General features: G+C 38.5%; 1 protein-coding gene across 1 annotated transcript in view; it reads left to right on the top strand.

The window, feature by feature from the left end:
- Positions 1-23,556, top strand: part of Nup214 (nuclear pore complex protein Nup214) — a 61,640-nt gene that overhangs the window by 10,965 nt on the left and 27,119 nt on the right. Inside the window, exons 7-14 of the mRNA XM_071594524.1 lie at positions 4,420-4,631; positions 6,652-7,060; positions 11,153-11,501; positions 13,387-13,536; positions 16,590-16,760; positions 17,528-17,718; positions 17,928-18,140; positions 20,825-21,043. Of these exons, the coding sequence (XP_071450625.1) occupies positions 4,420-4,631; positions 6,652-7,060; positions 11,153-11,501; positions 13,387-13,536; positions 16,590-16,760; positions 17,528-17,718; positions 17,928-18,140; positions 20,825-21,043 (1,914 nt within the window). The remainder of the gene's footprint in view (positions 1-4,419; positions 4,632-6,651; positions 7,061-11,152; positions 11,502-13,386; positions 13,537-16,589; positions 16,761-17,527; positions 17,719-17,927; positions 18,141-20,824; positions 21,044-23,556) is intronic.

Below are 23,556 nucleotides of genomic sequence, written 5' to 3'. Positions count from 1 at the left end.
AATGCAGTTGGCTGGTGGTTACAGCAAATTACATTATGTAAATAGGTATGCCTAGGACATTCCATTTACATTTCATAATTTAGAGCGTTTTTTTTATTCGACAAAAACGAAAATACAAAGCATTCAATGATATAGTGGTTTTTATGCACAGGATTTTTGCGATGTCTTTGAATTGGGGTTTATTGAGAAGCCATATTTTAAGTTTAATGCAATAACATACTACGTTGAACTCTTAGTACTCTTTAGAAGGATTCTGAATGTAATAGCCAGTACATTATGCTAACCAGGCATAAGATTCCATCACATGGAAAGTTGCAGTCATAATGAGGGTAGCGTAATCATATGGATAGAAAATTAATGATATAATTGCTTATTATGGTTCATTAGATAAGACTTTTTGTGAAATCACATGGAAGAAAATATGGGATGAAGTAGTTCAGTGTGAGAGCCTGATCTGAGGGCCTGGGCTGTGAGCACCCTCAGCGGTGAGCACCTTCACCTAGGCTGTGTGATTTTTTGGGTATTAGACCTTCCTGGGTAGAAACCATAGGCGCCACAGGAAAAGGATCCGGCCCCCATACCCTGACGTGTGCATTTCATGTGCCGTCCGGCTCATTATTGCTTGAGCTCTTGTATCCTCATTGATCTAACCAAAGCCTTTGTCGCGTGGTTGGCGGCCGCAACATCATTGGTGGGAGCGTAGCACAGATTGAGCGAGTAGTATTCGGTTGATGAGTCTTTTATTTAACCCTTATCAAGCAATGGGGCTCAGGCACCAGGGAGTAGGGACGAGCGAGCGGGGCAAGGCAGGGCATCTCTGGTGTGGTCATAGGAGCCTACGACCGACGGACTCAGAGGCTGGGTACAAGGTGAGGAATGGGGTCCCTGCTTCAGGAGCGTCTTACTTTATATGGCATCGCGCCTTCGAGTGGAGGGACTTCAAAGTAGCTACATAGTAGCAACATTGTAGCAACAAGGGAATTGGGTAGCGGACATTGTCTTGCCTTGATTTCCGAGAAACCCGCACTACATCACCATACATTGTCTGGAATGCTAGGGGGCACTCCTTGGGAGAGTCAACCGATAGTGGGGGTTTTGGAGAAACCCCCACGTCACTTTGACTCAATAGATATTTGTATTCTTGTTTAAAAAATTGCAGTGTTCTGGAATTAGAGGGGTGCCAAGGTTGTAGATTCAGTTATATGAAATGAATCATCACCATAACCGAAGAAGGGCACTTCTGGCACACCTAACATGCACTTAGCAAGATTCACCAACACTCAGTACTACCACAAACAGTCCACTTTGGTGGCGCTCATTTTCTTTAATGCCCATAGAGGCGACTAAAAGGCCATTTAAATATATCTAAGAACGGTCTTAAACCCCTTAACATCTCGGCAATGAACCTTTGAAAGGTTTGAGACACATTTCTTATACCAAACGGCATGAATAAAAAATCGGAGTGTGAAAGGCATGATGATTACTGTTTTTGGGATATCGCCCGGTCAAATAGGTATAGTGGATTTTCACTTAACAAGCACCTCACATAGTGAGTATTTTGCATTGTGAGCAGAAGTATTTTCCCCGAAAATAACTTTCTTGACATGTGACTTTTTCTTGCATAGCAAGTGTTGAGGAGAGTAGAATTAGCGGAATGATTGCATACCTGCTACTTCAGTTTGTGTTAGGCACTCATTGTGCATGCACCTTAGTGACGCTAGTGATCACACATTTTTTTCAAACTTGTGTTAAGAGTGCTTCAATTTGCGAGGAAGATTCTAGAATCAGTTATGCCTGTTGCGTGAAGTGACACTGTATGTTCTAATCACATAAATTATTATAAGTAATAGTCTACCGTAATGAGGTAGGTTTTAAATGGTCCCTGGCACTACACAATTCTCTACTCCTGAGCTTATAAATTAAGTGGCACAAAATATCTTTCAACCCAAATCCTCATATTACAATTACTAATTATTTTGCTGGGCACAGTTCCTTTAATTCCATTTAAAGTGCCTGTTCTTTTCTTCCCTCTGCCTCACTTTCTCAGCATAAATTCATGAGATATAAATGAGATGCATATTACAATTTACTTAATATCCACACTCATCTACACAATAATTGTTTGCCCATCATCTTCTACTCATCAGTGTTTCACCCTCCCTCACACAGAGCTATGCATACCGATTTGATTTCTTGGCCATTTGGCTGCATCGAATATTTTACATCTGCCTGGGCTCAGGTTGCATTTATAAAAATGGGCACACCAACCCATGGAGTGGACAGGAAGGTCAAATGGCAGGCTCTTCTTTACTCTCCATTTTGACAGAAATGACAGCTGACTTGCTGATTGCAGAACCTCCCACGAATTCCTCTTAGTTCACCATCAGATGAGCTCATGGTATTTCCCTTTTAACTCTATGTTATATTATTTGCAATAATTTAACATCACTTTTAAGTGATTTGACATTTTATACCAGCTGGTACCATTTTTATATATTTTTATTTGATTTTACCTGTTGCTAGTTTACTTACAAATGGACAAATTTTAATATATACGTAAAACTCCACATTCCACCACAAGCGGATGTGTCTGGGGTGTTCAGTTGTCACCCATATAAGAGAACAAAACAACATATAAAATCAACATATTTATGTAAACCTACTCCCATAGTGATGTATACATTCATGCAATAACCTTTTTAACTTACACGCATGCAAATACATATACTATCAACTAACAAACACATGCACCTTAGAATGTGGTAAAAATTTATTCAATAATGTGCAAGCTAGAATTTGAAAAGAAAGAAGGCAAAATTCCACTACGACATGGATGGGCAACATAAAATCATCTCCAACCCAAAGGACACATGTAGACACAGACCGCTGTTGGCAGCAGGAGGGTCTCTCCTGCAGAGAGAGACGAGGGATGGAAGGGGAAACCTAAAAATAAACAAATATATCTATAGTTAAATGAACAAACAAACAAATATGCTGCAATAAAACAGATATATACCTCTGCAACTTACGGTTGGTGACCTAAAACCCCCAGCTATACGCCCTTGCGGTGGCTTGCGGGATGTTATGTAGATGTAGATGTGCAAGCGTTCAAAAGTTGAAACCAAAATATACTGACCATAATTGTTTCCAAGGGATGTTTGTAACTGTCTGCAATACAATGTTTAGGAGTTAGGTGGAAGAAGGGACTAAAAAGTCTCAATCTCGCCCCAATGACATATTAAATAAGTAAATACATGATCTTAACCTTGTCTGCTGAGTGTACCATCTTGGCTTTCTTCGGAGCTGGATTGCCTGTAAAAATGCGGTTTAACTGTTCCTTTGTCTCTGGAGTTAAGTATTGCACATATCCATGTATTGTCAATAGTTATTTATCGACACAAACTTGTCAGGGTTGCGAAGAAAGGGTGCCAAACCAGCCTCCGAATCGACCACACAATTGCCTTTGTTGCTTGTGGGAGCAGAATTGCCAGTAACTTCATCCAACTTGACTTTAATCTCTTTCGATGTTTAGCTTTTTTAATATAAGTGTTTAATCACCACATGAAAGTCATTGTGTCCATTTATCTAAATAAACAAAAGTTCATTATTTCAATTAACTCAGAAAATGAAAACACGTGATGAATATAACTAAAACTTAAACAGAAGCCTAGTGAGAGATGAGGTATACTAAATACAAACCTTTTCCGATACTATGAGTGGTCTCTTGGTTTTTCCAAGGAGTCCACGTATGTGTAAGAAGAAATTTTATGAGATTGAACTTCCCGTAGTGCATGAATTTAGGGTTTACCGTTGAGGCTTCAATAAGTGCTGTTAAGGGAGCTGAAGAGGGAAACATTTTTTCTTGATACTGCTGAAATTTTTCCCAAGGCTAATGACATTTTCAATACCCACCATCTTGAGTTTTGCAGGTGGATAAATATGCATATAAAAGATGAGAAACATATTTTTTTATCACGGCCTTTACTTTTCTATTTTAGGCTGGCTTGGTGATAAAATAATTGATTTGGGCTATCTTTATCAGTCCTAATTCTCAAGAACAATTCACCTCCAACTAGGCGCTATCTTCCTAGATGATGAGTGCTTTAATTTTGGCATTGTTAGCAGCCATACAAAAATCCTCAACATTTTTTGACATTTTTCCTACGTATTAGAGTTATTGTAAATATCATGTGAATAAATATATTTTGCATGTGTTCCTTTGTGCTTGGTGGATGTGGCTATTAAATGCTGTGATAGATTCATGAAAGTTATTTGCAGGCTTGCTTTGAATACCCAGTCCATATTATGGTCCTCTGTTTGTAAGCAGGCTAGACATGGCTTGGCACAATGAAGCAAGAGCTCTAAGAGCCCAGGGCTCCTTTAAAAGACCCACCCAGAATCAATCAATCTCCCCTACAGGAATGTCCTGTTGATGTCATCAGCAAATAGCATGGAGGTGGGCGTGTTGGCATCACCATTGCTGGATGGGGTTGGTGCTGATCCTCTAGTGTGGGAGCAATGGACGCTGGAGGATGCCTCCCGTGCTGAGCTCCCCCTCTCGCCATTGCGGGAGGAGATGTATGCCGTTGGAATGGCCTTGGACACTAGCTCCACCACCCCTCTCCCTTGGGGTATGTATTCTCGTCACCTGCATGCCCCGAGTTGACACCACTCATTTCAGAATAAGCATAAGCCTTGAGTGATATCTATGACTGCAAAAAGAATCTAATGGAAACACTTTCCAATGAAACTAAATTTTTTAAATTGTTTATTTTTGGAAATTTTCAGACGTTGAATTAAAGATATGATAGTATCCTTATTTCTGCTCATAAAATGTGGGACTTATAGTCATAGAAAGGAACTAAATTAGGGAAGATACATTAGCTTTCACCTTCCTGTGAATTCTCTTTAATATCACTGACAGGAAGGTGTTTGCAGATGAAAAATGTGTTTATATTATAAAAATAGAAATTCAATTTTCCAAAAATAACATTGTTAATTCATGGCCAAGGTTTGAATATGAACACATGATCTTCAGGTGGAGAATGTGTCGGCATTTCATGCTCATGCAGGTATTTACTAGGGTTCTGCGAAGCCTGAATGCTCGTTTGGTTTGAGTCAAATCAAGTCAGCAGTCTAGATTTAAATACTAATGGAATTTTAATGAAATATAGTTTGCATTGCTATGCCCTCTTCCAAGTTAATGTTCAGCTGATTGACAAATATACGATCAGCATGATTTCTATTTTCCTAGGACCAGAATTATGATTCTATGTTTGTGTCACCATTAAGTCTTAAGTACTAGATATGCACAAAAAGTATATTGTGACTCTGTTAGTGCCTTGGATTCAGTAAAACTCCCAGTTTATTTAGTTTTAGGACGAAGCATTTTAGAATGTTGGATCGTAGTCTTCCGTGGCGTTCAGGATTCATGGATGTCTCCATTTTTCGGGTTCCCGCCGCATTGGTAGTCATGCTTGACGACAGTTTCGCCTGGATTCCACCAGGCGTCTTCAGGTCAAAGCGAACTTCGACCTGAAGACGCCTGGTCGAATCCAGGCGAAACTGTCGTCAAGCATGACTACCAACGCGGCGGGAACCCAAAAAATGGAGACATCCACGAAGCATTTTAGAAGTTTAATATGATGAGAGGATGAGGTCTTGAAGTGCATCATAAGCCTTAAAAGTAAAGCCATCTGTTGGAATCGATGGTATCCCTACTCTGATTATAAAAAAATGCTCCTAGGTAATGAGCAAACCCTTAACATTTATGATAAATGAGTCCTTTACAAATGGCGAGCTTCCAGACTATCTAAAATAGCAAAGATAAAACTTATTCATAAAAAAGGGGATGAGGATGATATGGAAAATTACCAACCAGTGTCCTTATTGTCTAATTTTTATCAAATCTCTAACTCCTTAATGAGAGACAGGCTTATGAAATATATCATCAAAAATAAAATTTTAAGTATGGAACAATTTTGATTTCAAAAGGGAAAAGGTACCATCTTGCAAGTTTTCCAGAGAAGATGATGATTTCTTGGGACCCAAAGGAATACTCAGTTGGTGTATTCTATGATCTTTCATGTGTCTACCATAAAATTCTTCCAAGTAAATGTGAATATTATGGGATCAGGGAAATTTCCCATAAGTGGCTTCAATCATATTTAAAGGACAGGAAACAGATAGTGGAGGTTTCTGGCATTGGGGTCAACAGCATAATGATAAAACACTTATCACCCATAGAAACAATTGGTGCCATGGTACCTCCAGGTAGCCTTTTTGGACCTTTATTATTTATACTATATATTATTGGTCTGTTGATTGATTCTCAATATAAACATATCATTGATATGTTTATATTGAGAATAACAACATAGTTCTGTATGCAGATGATGCAACTCTGGCAATGAGCCTCAGGTACCCTAACCTGTGGCAAGCTAAGCATGATAGCTGATTTTTGCTCTTGGAAAAATGGTCAATGTTAACAAACTATAAATGTACCAAAAACAAATAATATTCAATTTAAAAAAAAGAAGGGAAATGCCTCAGACCTTTACTCAAAAAGCAAATCCATACAAAGGGTACACAGCGCCAAGTTTTTAGGTTTGTCTTTTGATGAGTCTTTAAACATGTGATTGTTTCCTTCAGGTGAGAACCAGTCGATTCCTCCTGCTCCTCTCCTCCTCATCCTCTCCCACCACGGACTCCTATGCTCCTTCAGCATTATCAATCTGCGACCAGGAGCGGCGCAAGATCTCTGCTCGCCTCCGCAAGGCATCCCTGGGATTGGAGAGGTGCTGACGCTCTGTGGGCCTGCTCCAGCAGCTCCACCCCCCTCCTTTGGAGTACCCCCTCAGAGTCAAGCGGTGGCGGCATTCCCCCCTGCTTCAAGTGCATTCCTGCAGGGGCAAGCGTCACCCTTTCCATTGGCAACCACAGCTCCGAGTTTTGCACCCCTTCCTTCTGCTGCGCCATCGTCCCTCTTTGGATCTCAAACAGCCAAGACAGATGTGGGGAAGGGGTGGCTCTCTGGGAGTCCGGCGAGCAATTCGTTTGGGTGAGTGTACCCTCTGGTGCAGCATCCACCATGAATGTTGTTGGGCATATCACTAAGCAATGATATGAGGAGAGCAGTGGATAAATGTTCCCCTGTGAATTTCCTGGCTTTAGTTATAAGAATCAAAATGAATGTAATTACGATGTGTGTAACCTCAACATTATCTATTCAAAATTCTTTAGTTTGACATTCAAAGATGAAAAAATTGCTTTGGAATGGCTTTGGTTGGAAAGAAATTGACTTTTAAAAATTATGATGATTTCATAAGACAAAAAAGTCGGTCCTTTTCTGTCCATTAGTGTTAGCATACCTGTATGATGCCCAACCTAATGGAGTCACCTCGTTGCCCATATCTGCCAATTTTATTGTGATGAGTGAGTCATACAGTGCTTAGTTACAAGGGTAGATTGAAAGATTCTTGGAATCATCACCAGATGTCAGCTAGCACAAGTTTTCCATGCGGTAATAAGTAAACCTTAATGAGTAAACAAGTTACGTGTTCAGGCTCTGGGAAGGCATCTGTGGTGCAGATTTGAGAAGATGGAAAAAATTGAGATTCGAGCAGTGATTAAATACTTCATAAGAAAAGGTATGAAAGGGAAGGAAATTCAAACTGACTTTCAGAACACTCTGGGGGACTCTGCTCCTTCTTATTCAACTGTTGCCAAGTGAACAAACAAGTGAAAGTTTGTTGTCTTGGGCATAACTTTATGGAATTTCCATAGCATATTGAAATGAAATGAAATAATTTACTTTGTAATTCCACACACAAAAGTGTGTGGAATTACAAAGTGAATTATTTTATTTCATTTCAATGAGTTTAAGTTTGGTCAGGACATCTTAGATGATGATCTGCGTTGTGGAACGCCAAAATGTACCACTACCCCAGAAATAATTGCTAAAGTGCATAAAATGGTCATGGAGGATTGCCAATTGAAAGTGCGAGAAATTGCTAAATTTGTAGGGATCTCATCTCTTGAGGCAGGATCGCAAATACATGAGAATGGAAATTTCTGAACGATGTTTGACCCATTTTAAGAGCTACCAACAGAATTTTCTTTTAACAGTTTGTGACCACTTAATGAAACTTAGGTCCACTACTAAACAGAAAACAAGAAACAAAACAGTTGTCAAAAGCAGTTGAAACATGTTAATTCACCACCACCAAAGGAAGCAAAGGTTATGCTGTGGGCCGGAAAGGTGATGGGATACTAAAGGGACTCTGGCAATAGATCTTCCCACTGGACAAAACTAACCAACCTCTTGGACCAACTACAGCAAAAGATACACGGAAAAAGATCGGGTTTGGCAAGGAAGAAAGTCTTCTTTCATCAAGACAATGCATATCTATGCAAAACTGTCGTTGCATGGAAACTAAAATGCAAGTCGTTGCCCCACATCTGAATTATTCACCTGAATAGGCTCCATCAGATTTCAATATCTTCCATCCTCAAATTTTCCTTGGTGGATGGAGATTCTCTTCAAACAAAGAACCTTACAGCCAAAGTAGACGGGTCATTTTAGGCCTGAAGGAGTCTAATTTTCGATATGGAATCAAGACATTGGAACATTGCTGGATCAAGTGTATAAGTTTACAGGGAGATCAAATTAACAAATGAAAAAGTTTCAATGAGGTAAGTCATACATATCTCTTCCATACCTTGAACTCAGTTATAAAAGTTTCATTTGAGAATCTTATTGTAAGAGATAGAATTAATATTAATGTATTGTATTTTTCTTGTGTATATCCCTCATGTTTTTTGCTTGCCCCAAATGCTTACCTTAACTGTGATAATTTGAGATGGGCCGAATCAGCCTTTCCCTATAAGCCATATCTTGAATGGAATCTTAGATGAATTTGAATTGAATGTAAAAAAAAATCCATGTTAGAAAACTTTATTTAAGTATGCATTTTATCTGTCTGATTGCCTGAAATAATAGATGTATTCAATTACGAATTTACTGGGTAAATATTGGGATGCTGCACTTACTAAAGAAACTATAGCTAAGTTCTAATTTAGTCTACAATATGTATTTATTTGCTACTTGCAATTGTCATATTGGAAATGTTATGATATATAGGAATTTACGGATGATATCTTTGAATTAGTTGATGTGTGACTGCTTTTTCTTTGTGTACAACTTGTGCTGTTGCACAGCTGCACAAGTCAGAGTTGAAATTTTCTAATGTGCTTGTGCCATCAATGTGGTTTTCAAGCCTATTACCCACAGCTTTCCTCTATATCTTTATACCCATTGAATTCTCTGTGTTTTTATAAAACCTCAGTTTTGGAAGTGGCATTGTGTGCGCCAGGTTGATTCCGCCTATGTTTGCTGGTTTTTGTTTACCCCTAATGGTTGCATTTCCAGTTCAGGGGCAGGAAGACTTTGGATGTCAGTTTAGTGTCTCTTGTTTGATGTGGCTTATGGTTTTTTGATTTCAGTTGCTTTTTATTCTGATAATTATTTGTATTTCTCTGCCTGCTAGCTTCTTGTTGGTCAAAATCACTCTTTTTTGGTCGATAATTCTCTGCAGTTTGATAAATTCAACCTCAGGATGTTTTCCAATGATGAGTTTGTTTTGGGTTTACATCCTGCATTAATTTTTCCCAGTTTATTTGCTTTGTGGTAGCAGTGGTTGACATTGCTGTCCCTTGCATTTGCCTACATCATGCTTTGCCTTGGCTTTCCAGCTATAGCGGTAGCCACTTGTCTGAGCAAAGCAGGCTTGTTTCTGTTTTCTGGCTCATTGCCCCAATGGTCAAGCATCTAAGTATCACAACGTTTTCGACCATTCACTTGCTCATCTGAAGCTTCAGTATTGTCTCATGGAACCAGTTTAAATTAGATTAAAGCGAGTGTTTAGCTGTCTCTACATGTCTTGTCCTTTGAAGTCCCCTTTAAATACTGGCAGGGCTTACATTATTAATTTATTACCATTGCCATCATCATGTTAACATCATGTCAAAAAATCATTATAGCATACTGAATTGTACTATATGTACCCACTAGGGGGAGCAATATGTTCTTAATATTCAACAGATTATCAAAACTGAGAAAAGCCATAACTTAAACTGCAGCAGAAACTAAATTTTCGGCAGACCTTGCAATATTTTAATTTTTGATTTTATGCAGCAAATTTCAATACTTTTTCCTTATCATTCAGGGGCCATGACTCTTATACCTGTTGTGTCGAGGCAGTGCAAATGACCCCATTCTCAGTCACCAGTTTTTGTGTTTTTCATGCTTCATCTTATTTGCATCAGAAGTAATTTTTATTCCTCATAATTTCAACTTAAGTGCAATATGAATAGTCTCCCTCAAGTGTTCTTGAAATGCTAACATTGTGTAGTTAACTCCTAGTCATACCATGTATTCTTTCTTAGCGGGAATCTTTTCCTGGCTAACTGAGATAGCGAGTTTAAGTATTTCATAACTCCATCACTAGTGGCATTCTGTATTGCTCTGCCATATTTGAATTCTTCCCTTAGCCATTGAAATTACTGCTCCCTCTCCTACAATGTATTCTTTCTTAGCGCGAATCTTTTCCTGGCTAACTGAGATTGCGAGTTTAAGTATTTCATAACTCCATCACTAGTGGCATTCTGTATTGCTCTGCCATATTTGAATTCTTCCCTAACCCATTTACATTACTGCTCCCTCTCCTACCTTTTTAAGTGTATTTGTCAAAAAAGTCTCTTTATAGGGGCTGACATACATGAGTAATTGTTTTAAAATGTTATTTTTTTAGAAGAAAAAACTTTTGGATGAAATTTTCCTTTTAATCATAGATTCAGAATGTTGAATTAGCAGCTTTCATCATCAAATGCTGAAAATGTGCACTGATGTACGGATAAAATGGAATTTTGATTTCATTGTCAAAATACATCTTCCTAAGATATTGTCTAATTTTGTTTATTTGGAAGTCAGATATTTTCAAGGACCTTAGCCCCCTTCAACTGTGAAGTGATGACCTTATATGTATCTTTTTGCATGCAAATGAGTTTGAGAATGAGTTACCCATATCCAGTATGAATTACCCTGACGAGGGTTTGTATGTGCAATTAATATGAATTTATGTTGGTTCTCCAGATTTGGGTCTCTTGGTGCTCCTGCTGTGCCATCGAAAGACGTACCTTTGTCTTCATCAGCGCAAAGCTTCTCATTCACGGCTTCCTTGGCAACCGTGTTCCCTACTACAACTCTGACAGCACTGGCGCAAACTCCTCAAGTGACCTCCACAGCACCAATAGCATCGCAACAGCAAGTGCCCTCTTTCACATTTCCTGCGGCGTCCACCCAACAACCGGTCCATCCTATGCCATCCACTCAGCATCAGGAGCCGATGCAGGGGCTGTTTGGCTCCACCCTATCCTCAGTTGCCCCCTCCAAGTTCGCTCCCGATAGGAATAAGCCCATGACTGCACCATCTGGAGACTCGGTATGTCTGATTTCTATTAGTGGTCAGTAAGTTTGTTTTCTGTTTTCTTGGGGCTCCACCAACACTTAAGACAAGAGCTGGAAGTGGAATGTAAATGAAAAACAACAGTTCCACCACCAATATATATGCCTATTCGACTATGTTTTTTTGCTTTGAAACCCCATATAAGGCATTAATATCCACAGTAGAGTATTCCGTAAAATGGTATTAGATGGAAGTACTACCTTAACTTGTTGCCATTTATGCATAAAGTGGTTAAGTAGCATACGTAGTTATTTTGAATAACTATTCAATAATTGGGAATCAAAGATCACCCATCCATAACTTTGTATGGACTTTTAAAACTACCCTTGTATATTTATGTGGCAGCATTTATGTGTCTAGAGCAAGTGTCTATCCTGGGGGTGGAGAACCTACAGCACATGGGCCCAAAGTGGTACGTGGGAGTAATTATTTTGCCACACAGATCTGAAAGGGTACTGCAGGCATTGCCAGGGTGAGTTAAGATTACAGGGTTGAAATGGCAGCTAAAAGTGATATGACCAAGCTGGAGAGACAAAGAAGAGTGCCGTATTCATGAGTGGCCTCGGAGCGATGCCTTTGACTTCGAGTTATCAAACATTTTCTGCCTTCTGTTTCCATTCGCAATGAATCATGCAATACATTGTTCTCTTGTGTGTCCCATACGTGGCAGAGCAAGTTTACATGGTCATCCACATGAGTCAGAATTTTGATTGTTTGCCATTGCTTTGATACCACCTCTTCTAGAGTGCTCTCTTTCTTTTATTGAAATTTGATGTTTTATTTGCTTACATGTGAGTTTCCTTTGGGAATGATTAATCTAATGATTAATTTTTTCTTAACTCAAGGAGAACAAACAAGATGAATTGCAAATGTAACATGATTCCTCTAGCAAAAATGATTTTTAATCCCAAGGAGGAGGAGCTCTAATAAATGACTGACAGAGATTTCCTATGATATTTAATTCATTAATTACCTTTCTTATAAGCTCTAATAAAACATTTTAACTTCAAAACAAATAATTGTTTTATCCCTTTTCAAAATGATTGTTTATTATTATAAAACACCCTATGCCTCTTATAGACATAAAATAGTTGATACCTCTATATCACTCGATGGGTTGTCATGCGAGTCAAGAGTATACGCATATTTCATAAACTTTGGCTCTCAATTGCATAAAGGTTTATGCCATCCCTGGCATATGCACGCTTTTGCTTTCTGGATGCAAACTAGGGCTGTGTTGTCAGGATAACTATGCTATCCACTGTCACTGCTTGCTGTGCTTTTCCTTACATCTGTATCCATGTGAATTTCCTTACATCTGTTTGCCATCTGGTGGGTTTTTGTGTTTGAATGTGTACTTGGCCAATGCGGCTTGTTTCCTTCTTCTGCCTATGCGTGCCATGAAACACACTGTTCCTATCTTTTATGACAGTGTTTGATTGCTTCCCCTACTAGCCTTTCCTCTTGTGTCCTCGTCCATTTCTCCTTTGGTGGGTCATACAGCTCCTGAGTGCTCTCTCTTGACCAAGGAATCAGGGCAGTTGGTTGCGTAAATCCCCTTCAGATTTCAGTGTAAATTATGTGCCCTCGACACCTCAAGCAGTTGAGAGCATCAACCTGGAAAGTCGAAGATCCGTGGCTCAACTCCCAGTCAAGGAAACTTTTTTGCACTTGTGATTTGCTCGATTCCATCTTCCCTGCTATTCCCTTGTTCATCTTTTTGTATGTGTTCCTTTCTCTTTTACTTGTATCTATATCCATGTGAATGAATGTGTTCACCATTTGGTAGGTTTTTGTATTTGTAGTAACATATATATAACAAATTAATATTTTTGATATATAATTATTGTTATTATTCTAGTTTGCCGTTGGAAAAATCAAATTTGGAGACTCACCAGCAATGCCAGAAGGAGGTGGAAACAATAACTCCGCTGAAACGGGAAAGGAAGATTTTCAGAAGTCATTGCAACCCCCTGAGGTCTTAACAGAAGTGACTAAAAGTGTTCCAGAGGTGAGTATGCTCTCTCTCATTAGGAAAATAGAAATACCTCTTGATATCACACACATTTATTACTGCATGACTGTATGAATGTCTATCATTCTGTAAAATCTATGATGATTATCAGACCCCATGGGAGTGCTGTTTTGGCCTGGACAGCCCTGAAAATTTGATGGTAGAGGTTTTGGCTGTTATTAGAGGAAAAAAATGTTGATGCTTTGGAATGGTAAAGAGAATATGCAGAACTTTTGCTCCGAGGAATTCAGTGTATTTTATGTAAAAATGCTGCATTTAATAATAGGGGGATGCAAAGTATTTTTCTTTCTAGTGAGTCTAATCACAAATCTAATTGGAAATGTTTATCATTTGGTGGATAATTAACAATAACAGAGACTAAAACTCCAGCAATTTTCCAATTAATAAAGATTTATTTTCGATTCTTTTTGATGTATTACATCATTTTCAAGTGTGATTGACTTGAAAATGATGCAGTACATTGACACTAGTCTTGACTTGAAAATGATGCAGTACATTGACACTAGTCAAAAATCTTAATGAAGTCAAAAATTGAGAGTTTTCCTCTCTGTTATGATGGAGCAGTTCCACCACATCACACCTGAATCTGTAAATGATAATTAAAAAATCAAATAAACTAATTTTTACATTAAAGAACATTATTATTTAGCCAATAATTGATCTAGTGTGACAATCTGAGATGCAGTAAACAGCAGTTATTTGTGAAGGAAATAGATGGCTTTGAAAAGTGGGCTAGTATTGCAACTGGCATCCACTTCACCCTATTTATTACAAAAGATAAAATTATATGTTCAATGAGAAAGACGGGCATTTGGTCAGTGATTCACCTCAGGTGTGTTATTTGAAGTTGGCTTAATATTCTAAAATGGGATACTTGCGTGGCTTTCCTTTTGGGGGTTTTCTTATAAAGATGCTTGTGCTGGTCAGATTTTCATATAATAGTGAACTACCTTAAGTGCTGAGTGAAAGTTATAGACGCTAAAGTGAAATGACAGCAGTAACTTCTCGGTCGGGAGAAATTTACAAAAGTGCAGGTGTCAAGTAAATGGAGGCTCTCACAGCTGGAAAAAGTATTCAGTGTCAATGAATGTGTTTGTGGGGATGAACAATGAGATAATCATTAAAGACAATTCTCTCAGTGGAGTAGCCGAAGCTACTGCTGGTTATAGAGGGAGTGGTGATATTGGAGTGTTTCCATTGTGATTCCCACGTGGAATGACACCCAAGCTCCACCTTCCGTCGCGTTCTTCCCTTACATTTACCCAAAATGAGGGATTTCCTTCATTAACCAAGTTTTAAAATAACTGCACGATTTCCCACCTGCAAGTTTTCATGATTCAGGTGCTATTCTTTCAGTTTGAATGACTTCTCTAGATCTATGGTCATGGGGTGTCTGCTGCACCCCATTTTAAGTAGTAAAGTTTATTAATGCCATTCTTGCAGCATATAGGCATGATAGTTGAGTGGTTAAAACCCTAGGCTACTAACCAGGGGAGGCTTGGATGGTATTCTGGCTGACATCTTTGAGTGCTCTCAGCTTTTTTTGGTGCCTGATATCCTTGGGAAATCACAAGAGGGCTTTGAGAAAGGAACTGGGCCTCTGAAACATGCTGCACATGAAATTCAACCCTATTGTGTGAATTTCATGTGCTGTATAAATGTATATACATAGTATAAGGTGAGCTCTGCCCTCACCTGTGAAGTAATCCCTCAAATTTATTACTTTGTTTTTTCATCATAATTTGATTTCAGGTAAAAATGTATTGGTTTATTTCAATTTTTAATTTTCAAGTTATGGAGCAAAACAAAAAACTTTGCTCATATCGATAGACTAAATAATTTTTCTGAGCTGTCTATTCTGTATTTTTCCATACTTTTCCTGAATATTTACCCTGAGCATTTTATACCTATGGGGAGAAAGCTAATTCATGATATTTTTTTCTCGAGATAATGTTGTACCATAAAAATGGCCACAATGTAAATATTGCATGTTGCTGGCATTTTGCTCTGTGAGTTATAGAGAAGGAAATTAATATTGCTGGTAGAACTGACAGTAAGACCATGTGAATATTGCAAGGGAAGAAACAAATTGATGATTTAGGTGTGTATTTTGTGATGAGTCTTATTTTGCATAATACTGTAAATTACGTTGTATAAAATAAGATTCTGACTGCTGAAACTTGAACCATCGACAGTGTTTTTCAGAAACCAGTTGACCAGTGAATCTCTTTGTGTTGGCCTTTGCTTTAGTTTGCAGTGACTAGCAACACCAGAAGTTGTTGGGAAGAAATATTCACGTTTAGCGCATTTGAAGCTATTATCTGAAAATACTGTCAGGAAAGTAATTACAGTGGAACCTCATTATGCGAGTATTATCCTTTCTGCGATCTTTCGCGTAAAACCAAGCACTCCTTTATTGAAACATCTTTTTGCATATAAATTGATGTAAAGTGCAATAATTCATACCATGCCAAAAAAATGAATTATATACTAGGTTTATTCAAAGAAAAACATTGTTTAGGATCATGGATCGTTTTCACCTTATCCTTTATCGTGGAATGAAGCAAACAGGAATGCTAACTTGATTCTTAAAAGCAAAGGAGGATCAAAATAAATTGTCAATTACTTATGATGTATACCTAATTCATTTTTAATAGAAACCCGTCTAGAGGCATTTATTTTTGCCGATGCTGCAAAATTTGTTAAAAATGTGACTAAGAATTATCATTAAATAAATTTATGGCATGCATCTCCTTTGGCTTATAAGGGTGATGCGTCTCATGTATGGTGCGGTACAAAACTTTCCTGTGACCTCCACATCTCATTTAGCCTCCACCACAAAATATTTTAAATTGCCTCATAAATTACAGATTCATTTAATTTATATAACATAACCTTCCATGATGATGTTAACAGGCCGAGTAATATGTAGATATAGATTGAGTGGGAAACCCACAGTGGAAGAGGCGGTGTTGATTGTTCCAGGGAATTGAAGTTGAAGCTCATGTTTTCTCGTTCTTTGATAATAGGTACACCATGGAGTTCAGACTGCTGCGCAACAGCCCTCAGCCACACCTGCCCCACCCCCGAGGCCTGCCGTGTCTGATGCAGCCATATTCAATGCCATTGCGCAAGAAACTGCATTGTTTGAAAAGGAACTCCATCAGCTAAAGATGCGCCATCAGAAGTTCAATATTGGGGTGAGCCAATGAAGTTTTTATACGTTTACGGTGTTTAATTAGTCCATAAGTTCCCGTTGCGTGTCTATTTTTTTGGGTACCAGTCTTATTGGATTCACTGCATTGCATTGCCTATAATGATATAGTTATTTTTTATTATACTCGTGGTCTATGCATGAGCTGCCAGCCTTAAGATAGTATTATTAACCCATGTGACTAAATTTGCCATTTAAAAATATTTGCAATGTCTAAAGAAACTGCGGGAGATGCCGCGACAGTAACTTTTAATGGAGTCATCCGCTAATGTGCATTTCAATGCAATAATTTCAGAGTGTAAAAATAATTCGCCTTGACCGGGATTTTGATTTTTACGCTCTGAAATTGTTGCATTGAAATGCACATTAGCAGATGACTCCGTTGAAAGTTATTGCTGCGGCATCTCCCGCAGTTTCTTTGGAATTTTTCAAGGTATAAACAGCCTAAGTGTTTAAAAGTTGGCTCTAACCTCGTGGTCTGTGGCGCATCGTGCATGATTAGGAATGCCTGTGACATTGTATGTTCGGTATTTCGTCACATCATCTTGTTCCTTTAAAGCCCCCAAAATTTTGGAGTTTAGGTGGACACCTTGATAGCTTAACTGGCTAAAGCACTCGGGTGGACATTGAGGGATCCGGGTTCGAATCCCGGTCAAGACGAATGATTTTTAAACTCTTAAATTATTGCATTATTTGCATTGCATTTGACTGTATATTGCATATGTATTTGTGGGTTAACATTTGTTCTTGCAGATTGGCACATCGGAGGAGAAGAAGAGCCTGAGGGTGAAGGTGGGGGCAATGGAGGACTTCCTTAGTGAGCTGAGTGAGGTGACACAGGTGCACACGACGACAGAGATACATGCCTTGAGAACGTTACTCATGGAAGCCTTTGCATGGGTGGAGGAGGCAAGGTCTAGGAACTTGTACTCGAAAAACCCCCGGTAAGTATGTGTGTTAGATTCGTGCCGAGAATGAAAAGGTGATTTATGGATTTAGCATCTTGAAGTACACATAGCACTTTTTAGCATATGAAATGTTAAAGTGTAGCATTTAATAGCAAACTGGTGCAAAATAGGAAAACTGGGATGGACTTTTTCACAAGGCTGTTTTTTCGCTCCAATGTTATCATGCAATCCTTCATTCTTCATAGGTATTTACACCTGGCAATGGTACAGGAGCTCGACCCGGTGATTAGGAAGCACGTAATGGCCATACGCAACCGAGTTCATTACCTGGACACTCAGCTACAACAAATGGACTCCAGCCTAGATAATCAGTGGGCAATGCTCCAGGATGCCTGCCATAAGAAGAAACGCAAGCAGCAGCAGAAATGGGGATCTATGGCCAGCATGCAACTTGACAAGTAAGAATTACCTATGTTTATTTTGAATTGCTGTCAAGGAATTTATTTTCTTAGGAAAACCTGGAATGGACAGCATTGTTGAAAAAATTATTCAATTTCAGTTGGTTGTGTGTTCTTCTGATTATTGATTTAATTTTAATCGGAAGGGAAGGGGGCAAGATGTTAAACCTGGAAAAATATTGTAAATAGTATTTTTTTGGCTATTGGATCAATTATCACTTTAATTTAGATTTTCAGTTGCGGATAGGGATTTGCTGTGATCACATTTTGAAAAGTATTTTTTTAATGACTCTATTGGCATTAGCATTCAGTTGACTAAAATTATTTATACAACAAAAGTGAATAGTCATTTGCATTTTGGTAAGTAATTTACAAAAATGCATATTTTCTATTTAAAAACCATAACACAGTTAGTTCAAATATGTAATCATGCCTTAAGTTACCAGAAACAAATTTGCATAGATCATGATGAATATATTGATAAATCTATTCGAGTGCTTCCTGTGGCCACTGACTGCAGACAGTTGTTAGAAAAGTTTTTAGCCAAATATTCTGGGCTATAGGAATTAAGTTCACTTATTCCTAACTGCATGAATTCATTTGAACTGGAAGTTCACCAGCATTTTATTTTCATTATGTCAGTCCCGGACGACTTGTCATAATACTAATCCATCTTTGCTGCCAATGCATAGGTAAAGCAATCACTTAAAACTTATTACTACAGTACTAGCATTAAGTTACTGCATTTTTAAACAAAGCAGATGTAAGGGAGGAGTGGAAAAAATAAGCTGTGACACACAAAAAACAAAGTGCATCATTTTGATACTTGAAGTGGCTGAATGTGTACAGGGTACGGCAGTTAAATCAGGACAAATGAAACTTTTATTTAGAAGCAAATGTATAAAAAAATACAAATAAAAATCCTTTTACATGAAAGCAGTGGTATCTGTCAAGAGTAAGGTTACTCAATGTAACCCCTTTCAGCCGCAGTGACCACCTCCAATCTTGTCCTGAATCAATGGCACGCACTCTTTAAAACAGCACTGTCCATATTCGTGAATGCTGCTACAATAATGGTGTGTAGTGATATGACATTAGGGTGCCTCGTCTTATTGGTTACTCTTTTGACTATGCTGCAAACATAACAGTTGAGGTGGCTCAAGTCCTGGCTATTCGGGAGCCAGAACTCCTTTGACCAGAACATGTCAATGTTATCTGTCAATATCACCTGAGCTTTGAACTAAATGACTCGTATGAGCTGGTGCACCATCCTGTTGAAAGACATATTGTCACCCTGAGGCCACAGTTACCATCCACGGGTTCACAACATTCTTCAACATTTGCAAAAATTTGCAAAATTCCTATGAAATCAGCACCTGAGCATCTCCTTGTTGGGTTAACAAAATCTCCCCAGACTTCTCCGAAGCATTATACTTAGCCACAATATCGTAAACAGTTGATCTGGGGTACGAGAAGAATCAAGCTATTTCACTGGACGAATGCACAATGCAAACACTTTAGGTAATAGCGGCTCTTTGATTGTCCTCCGCACTTGTATGTAACATCTCGGCCATTTTGAGGTTATGACTGTTTACTGGATGCCAGTAGCTTTCAAGAACACCAATCGCAACCTCCAGTGGAACAACAATATGGCGGGAAGTTCAAATTGAAATTTGTCTGAAGATAACCGCTGCACCCTGTAAAAGGATATCCAAAGATCAAGACTGAGTTGTATTAATGTGAAGGTCTAGAGAAAGAGGGCAAAAAGCTTCTATCCCAACTTCTATTGCAAAGTTATTCTTATAAGGCGTGCATTAAAATTTAAACTCAGTACAATTGCTACGAAAAGGGAGACTGAATATTATATCACTGTCTCATGGACTCACGTTGTCCAGTTGATTTCAAAACGAGGAATTAAATCATTCTTAAAGTGTTTCTATGCAGCTAATTTTCAATATTCAACTCATAGTAGAAAATATATTGTCAGATAAAGTAAAAAAATTGAAAAGTTACAAATTCAATTAAAAATGAGATGTAAAAAAAAAATGTGAAGTGTTACTTGGATTAGGGTTAAAAACTATTTGGTGGGAATGTCGTAATGTGAGCGTTTAAATTCATACAGCTTAGGGTGCATTTGTCATGCTGGCATTCTGGGGATTTCTCAATTGCATATAACTCAAAGAATGTTGGTCATGTGAATGCTGTTATTAAAATAGGAGTAGTCATTAATTTTCATCACCTTCCATCCAGTTTGATGTTGACATTCTTCTGATAATGGATGAAATTAGTCTGCGTCAAAACCCTTGTCCCCAAATCACGGCAAATTTACCATTTCTGAGAGAATCATTAAATCACTACTCTGCTAACCTTATCTGCCTCTAGAGGACTTTATCTCAGGCTAAGTAAGGTTTTATTTTGAATGAAGCTCCTTTATGCAAAGCCATTGATTGTTCATTAAATAAGAGGCAGGGGCGTTAAAGGTATCAACAGAATGCTCTTTCTCCAAAGAAGTGAGTTTAGGACTGGTCAGCATTTCACAAGTATCTGTTTTCTGTTTTCTTAGGTGCAGTGAGTTTCAGATGTAATCTGTAAAGAAATTCAATTTGTGGACAAAAACCATCATTATAATGACATGTGACCACTTCAGTGCAGTGTGCATTTTTCATTGACTTTTTATCTTCTAGGAGAGAAATACACATGCCGTCCCTCGAGTTTGTTTACCAGACAATATTAAGCCAGCAACAAATCCTTGAGAAGCATAGGGCACGGCTGGATGAATTGGAATTGAAAGTGAGAAACAGGGTGAACTGGGAGTTGAATGGCAGTTTGTTTGCCTCCCTCATTGGATACCAAACCCAAAGTAAAGGAAGATCATCCAATAACCGTGAACAAGCTGGCAAAGGGTAAGTACTCCACTAAATATGTTGTGGAAATTTTGCAAATATGGTATTTTTAACATTTTTGGTGTGGACCATTTGATTAAGGCTGTACACGAGGCACAGTAGATTTTTTTCTGGGAAATCCTTGTGAAAGTTGATGAAAACATTCTTTAGGTGCACTGCTTAATGAGTATAAATCCCAATTAAATCACTTACAAAATGGATATTGTTCTCCCTAAAATTATTTTTCCTATGTCAACTAGTGGTAGTGATATGCTATTCTAGTTGTTTACCTTATAATGTACTTAAAATGCTATTAATATTTCCAGTTAATATGTAAGGTATTTATACAGGTGTGGTTTTGCATTTGCCTTTTGGCATGTGCTATTTAGCACTCAAAGACCAGAGGGGTCAACTCATCTGGCCTATTTTTTGTTTTCCAATCCTCGACATTTTGTGTCATTCTCAACTGTGGGATGCAGTTTGGAGACTTCAATTTTTCCCAATAAAGACTTAATGTGATGATTATCATCATCAATGTTGTTTTGCTTGAACATTAATTTCTTTTTTTACCTTTGAGGCTCGATGTGTTGTCCCTGGCCCATAAATTAAACTAATATGAAACCCTTAAGATCTTTCCTGCATTTTACTCTAAAACTGATTATCCAAAACCCAAAATGCTCAGAGTGTAGTGATTCATGTTGTCCCATCCACCCATTCTTCTCGTCCCCTAACAACTTTTCCTCTCATCCTTCCCTATTCACTGGGCTTTGGAGTTTTCCCCTTGATTGCAATTGAAAACTCTGAGCTTATTGGTACGGTCTGTCATGTTTGGACTGGCATCTCTACTTACATGTAGTTGGAATGCATTTTAGAAATTTTCGTTGTTTAGAAATTTTAGAATTTGGTTGTCCTATTAGCACACAGTCAACGTGGCGTGAAAGGGTTTAATGCCCGAGCAGCTGATGACTCTCCGGCAAGATCTACCTGACAATGACTGGTTGTGATCATTATTTAGAATGCAATGGTGAGTCCCAGAGTGATGAGAATTGGTTTCCGTTGGGCTGAAGATGTTCCTCACCCCCAGAATCTAGTGTGGATCATCCTGATTCTTGGACAGCAATCGACAAGATCTGGCGGAAGTTCCAATGGAAAATAACTCATTACTTGCTGTATAGCTTGTCTGTTGCATGAAAATTGTGACAATTACAGATTTTCAGTGTACGTTATTTTATTTGCAATTAGTGCATGGAGGAATTGCTAGTGTGTGAAAGAGTTTGGAAGACCTCCCAGTTGGAGGACACACACCCTTGGGGTCATAGTGGTGGCCAAGGTGAATGTGTGTGGTCTGCCTCTGCACGAGAATGCCCTTGTGGTCATGAAGTCACAGGGGAGGGGGTGGGAGACATGGCTTGCTTCCACTGTTGCTCATGGCTGATGAGATGCCCAGATGCATCATTATAATAAGTGCTGACGCGTTGGTCTATTCGGGTGGCAAGCTACAGAAAATGAGGTTGTGAAGATGTGGTGCCACCATCAACTTCTGCTTGCTATCATCATGCTCCCAGGGAGAAGGCCGGGCCCACACACACGCCAAATGTGTCATGTGGACCAAACCTGCAGAGCACCTGAAGGCTTATGATGGATGAGTGAATGATCAAATGTATCAAGACTTGCACAGAAATGGAAACTTGAAGACTGCAGTTGGTCAGTAATATTATAAAAGCTTGATTTATTCCTTGGAATCGTTCACTTACATTTCTGGCATTTTAATTACTTGGCATAGAGACCTATCTCTGTGAATTCTAGTGGTAATTTTAATGGATCTTTCTTCTGTGTAAATATTGCATTCCTAGAGGTCATTTAGTCAATCTTTCTATTAAATTCTGTGCTCTCTGAGATATGACATAAGATCTGCACAGCTTACTTTACTGGCTTCTGACAAATTTGCATCAGTTTCCCATGTGTGACACACATTGATTGAGAATTGTTGTGTGTGATATTTTGCAATGCCTTTATCACAAGTGATGATCAAAGTTTCCCCCAGCTGTTGCTTTATGTTATTTATGGAAAGCAAGCCTGATAAATACAGACAAATTTTGGCTTGCTCTGTACAAGGACAAAAAGCATGTCAGAAATGATTTACCATGTCTGTACAGGAACGTGATTCTAAGCCTAGTGATATAGGACCTTTGGTGACCATGTTACATCCAAGTTGACACTCCCTGCTCTTAACTAAGGGGGAATTGTAACTTGTGGAAAAATGTTGACTTCTCTCCATCTCAGAAATGTCTTGACAGAAGTTGACAAGCTTAGTTGGGAAATTAACAAAGCAAGAAGAGAGATCTCTACAGAAATAAAAACTGGCTGAATCTTGAAATTATTGCATGATTATTGAAAAAATAGCATTCATTCATATTACTCCTGGAAAAGGGCCCCAAAAATGTGCTGATTGTCATGAAAGTATTCACCCCACCAAAAATCTCTGCGTTGTCTATTGACTGTACGCGGAAGCCGGTGACTGTGATTTTGTACAA

This window comes from Hetaerina americana, unplaced genomic scaffold, assembly GCF_022747635.1.
Source record: "Hetaerina americana unplaced genomic scaffold, ioHetAmer1.1.p SCAF_1, whole genome shotgun sequence".
In the NCBI taxonomy this organism is placed as follows: Eukaryota; Metazoa; Arthropoda; class Insecta; order Odonata; family Calopterygidae; genus Hetaerina; species Hetaerina americana.
Note: the sequence above shows the minus strand (reverse complement) of the source record. Positions and strands in the feature narration are given on the sequence as shown.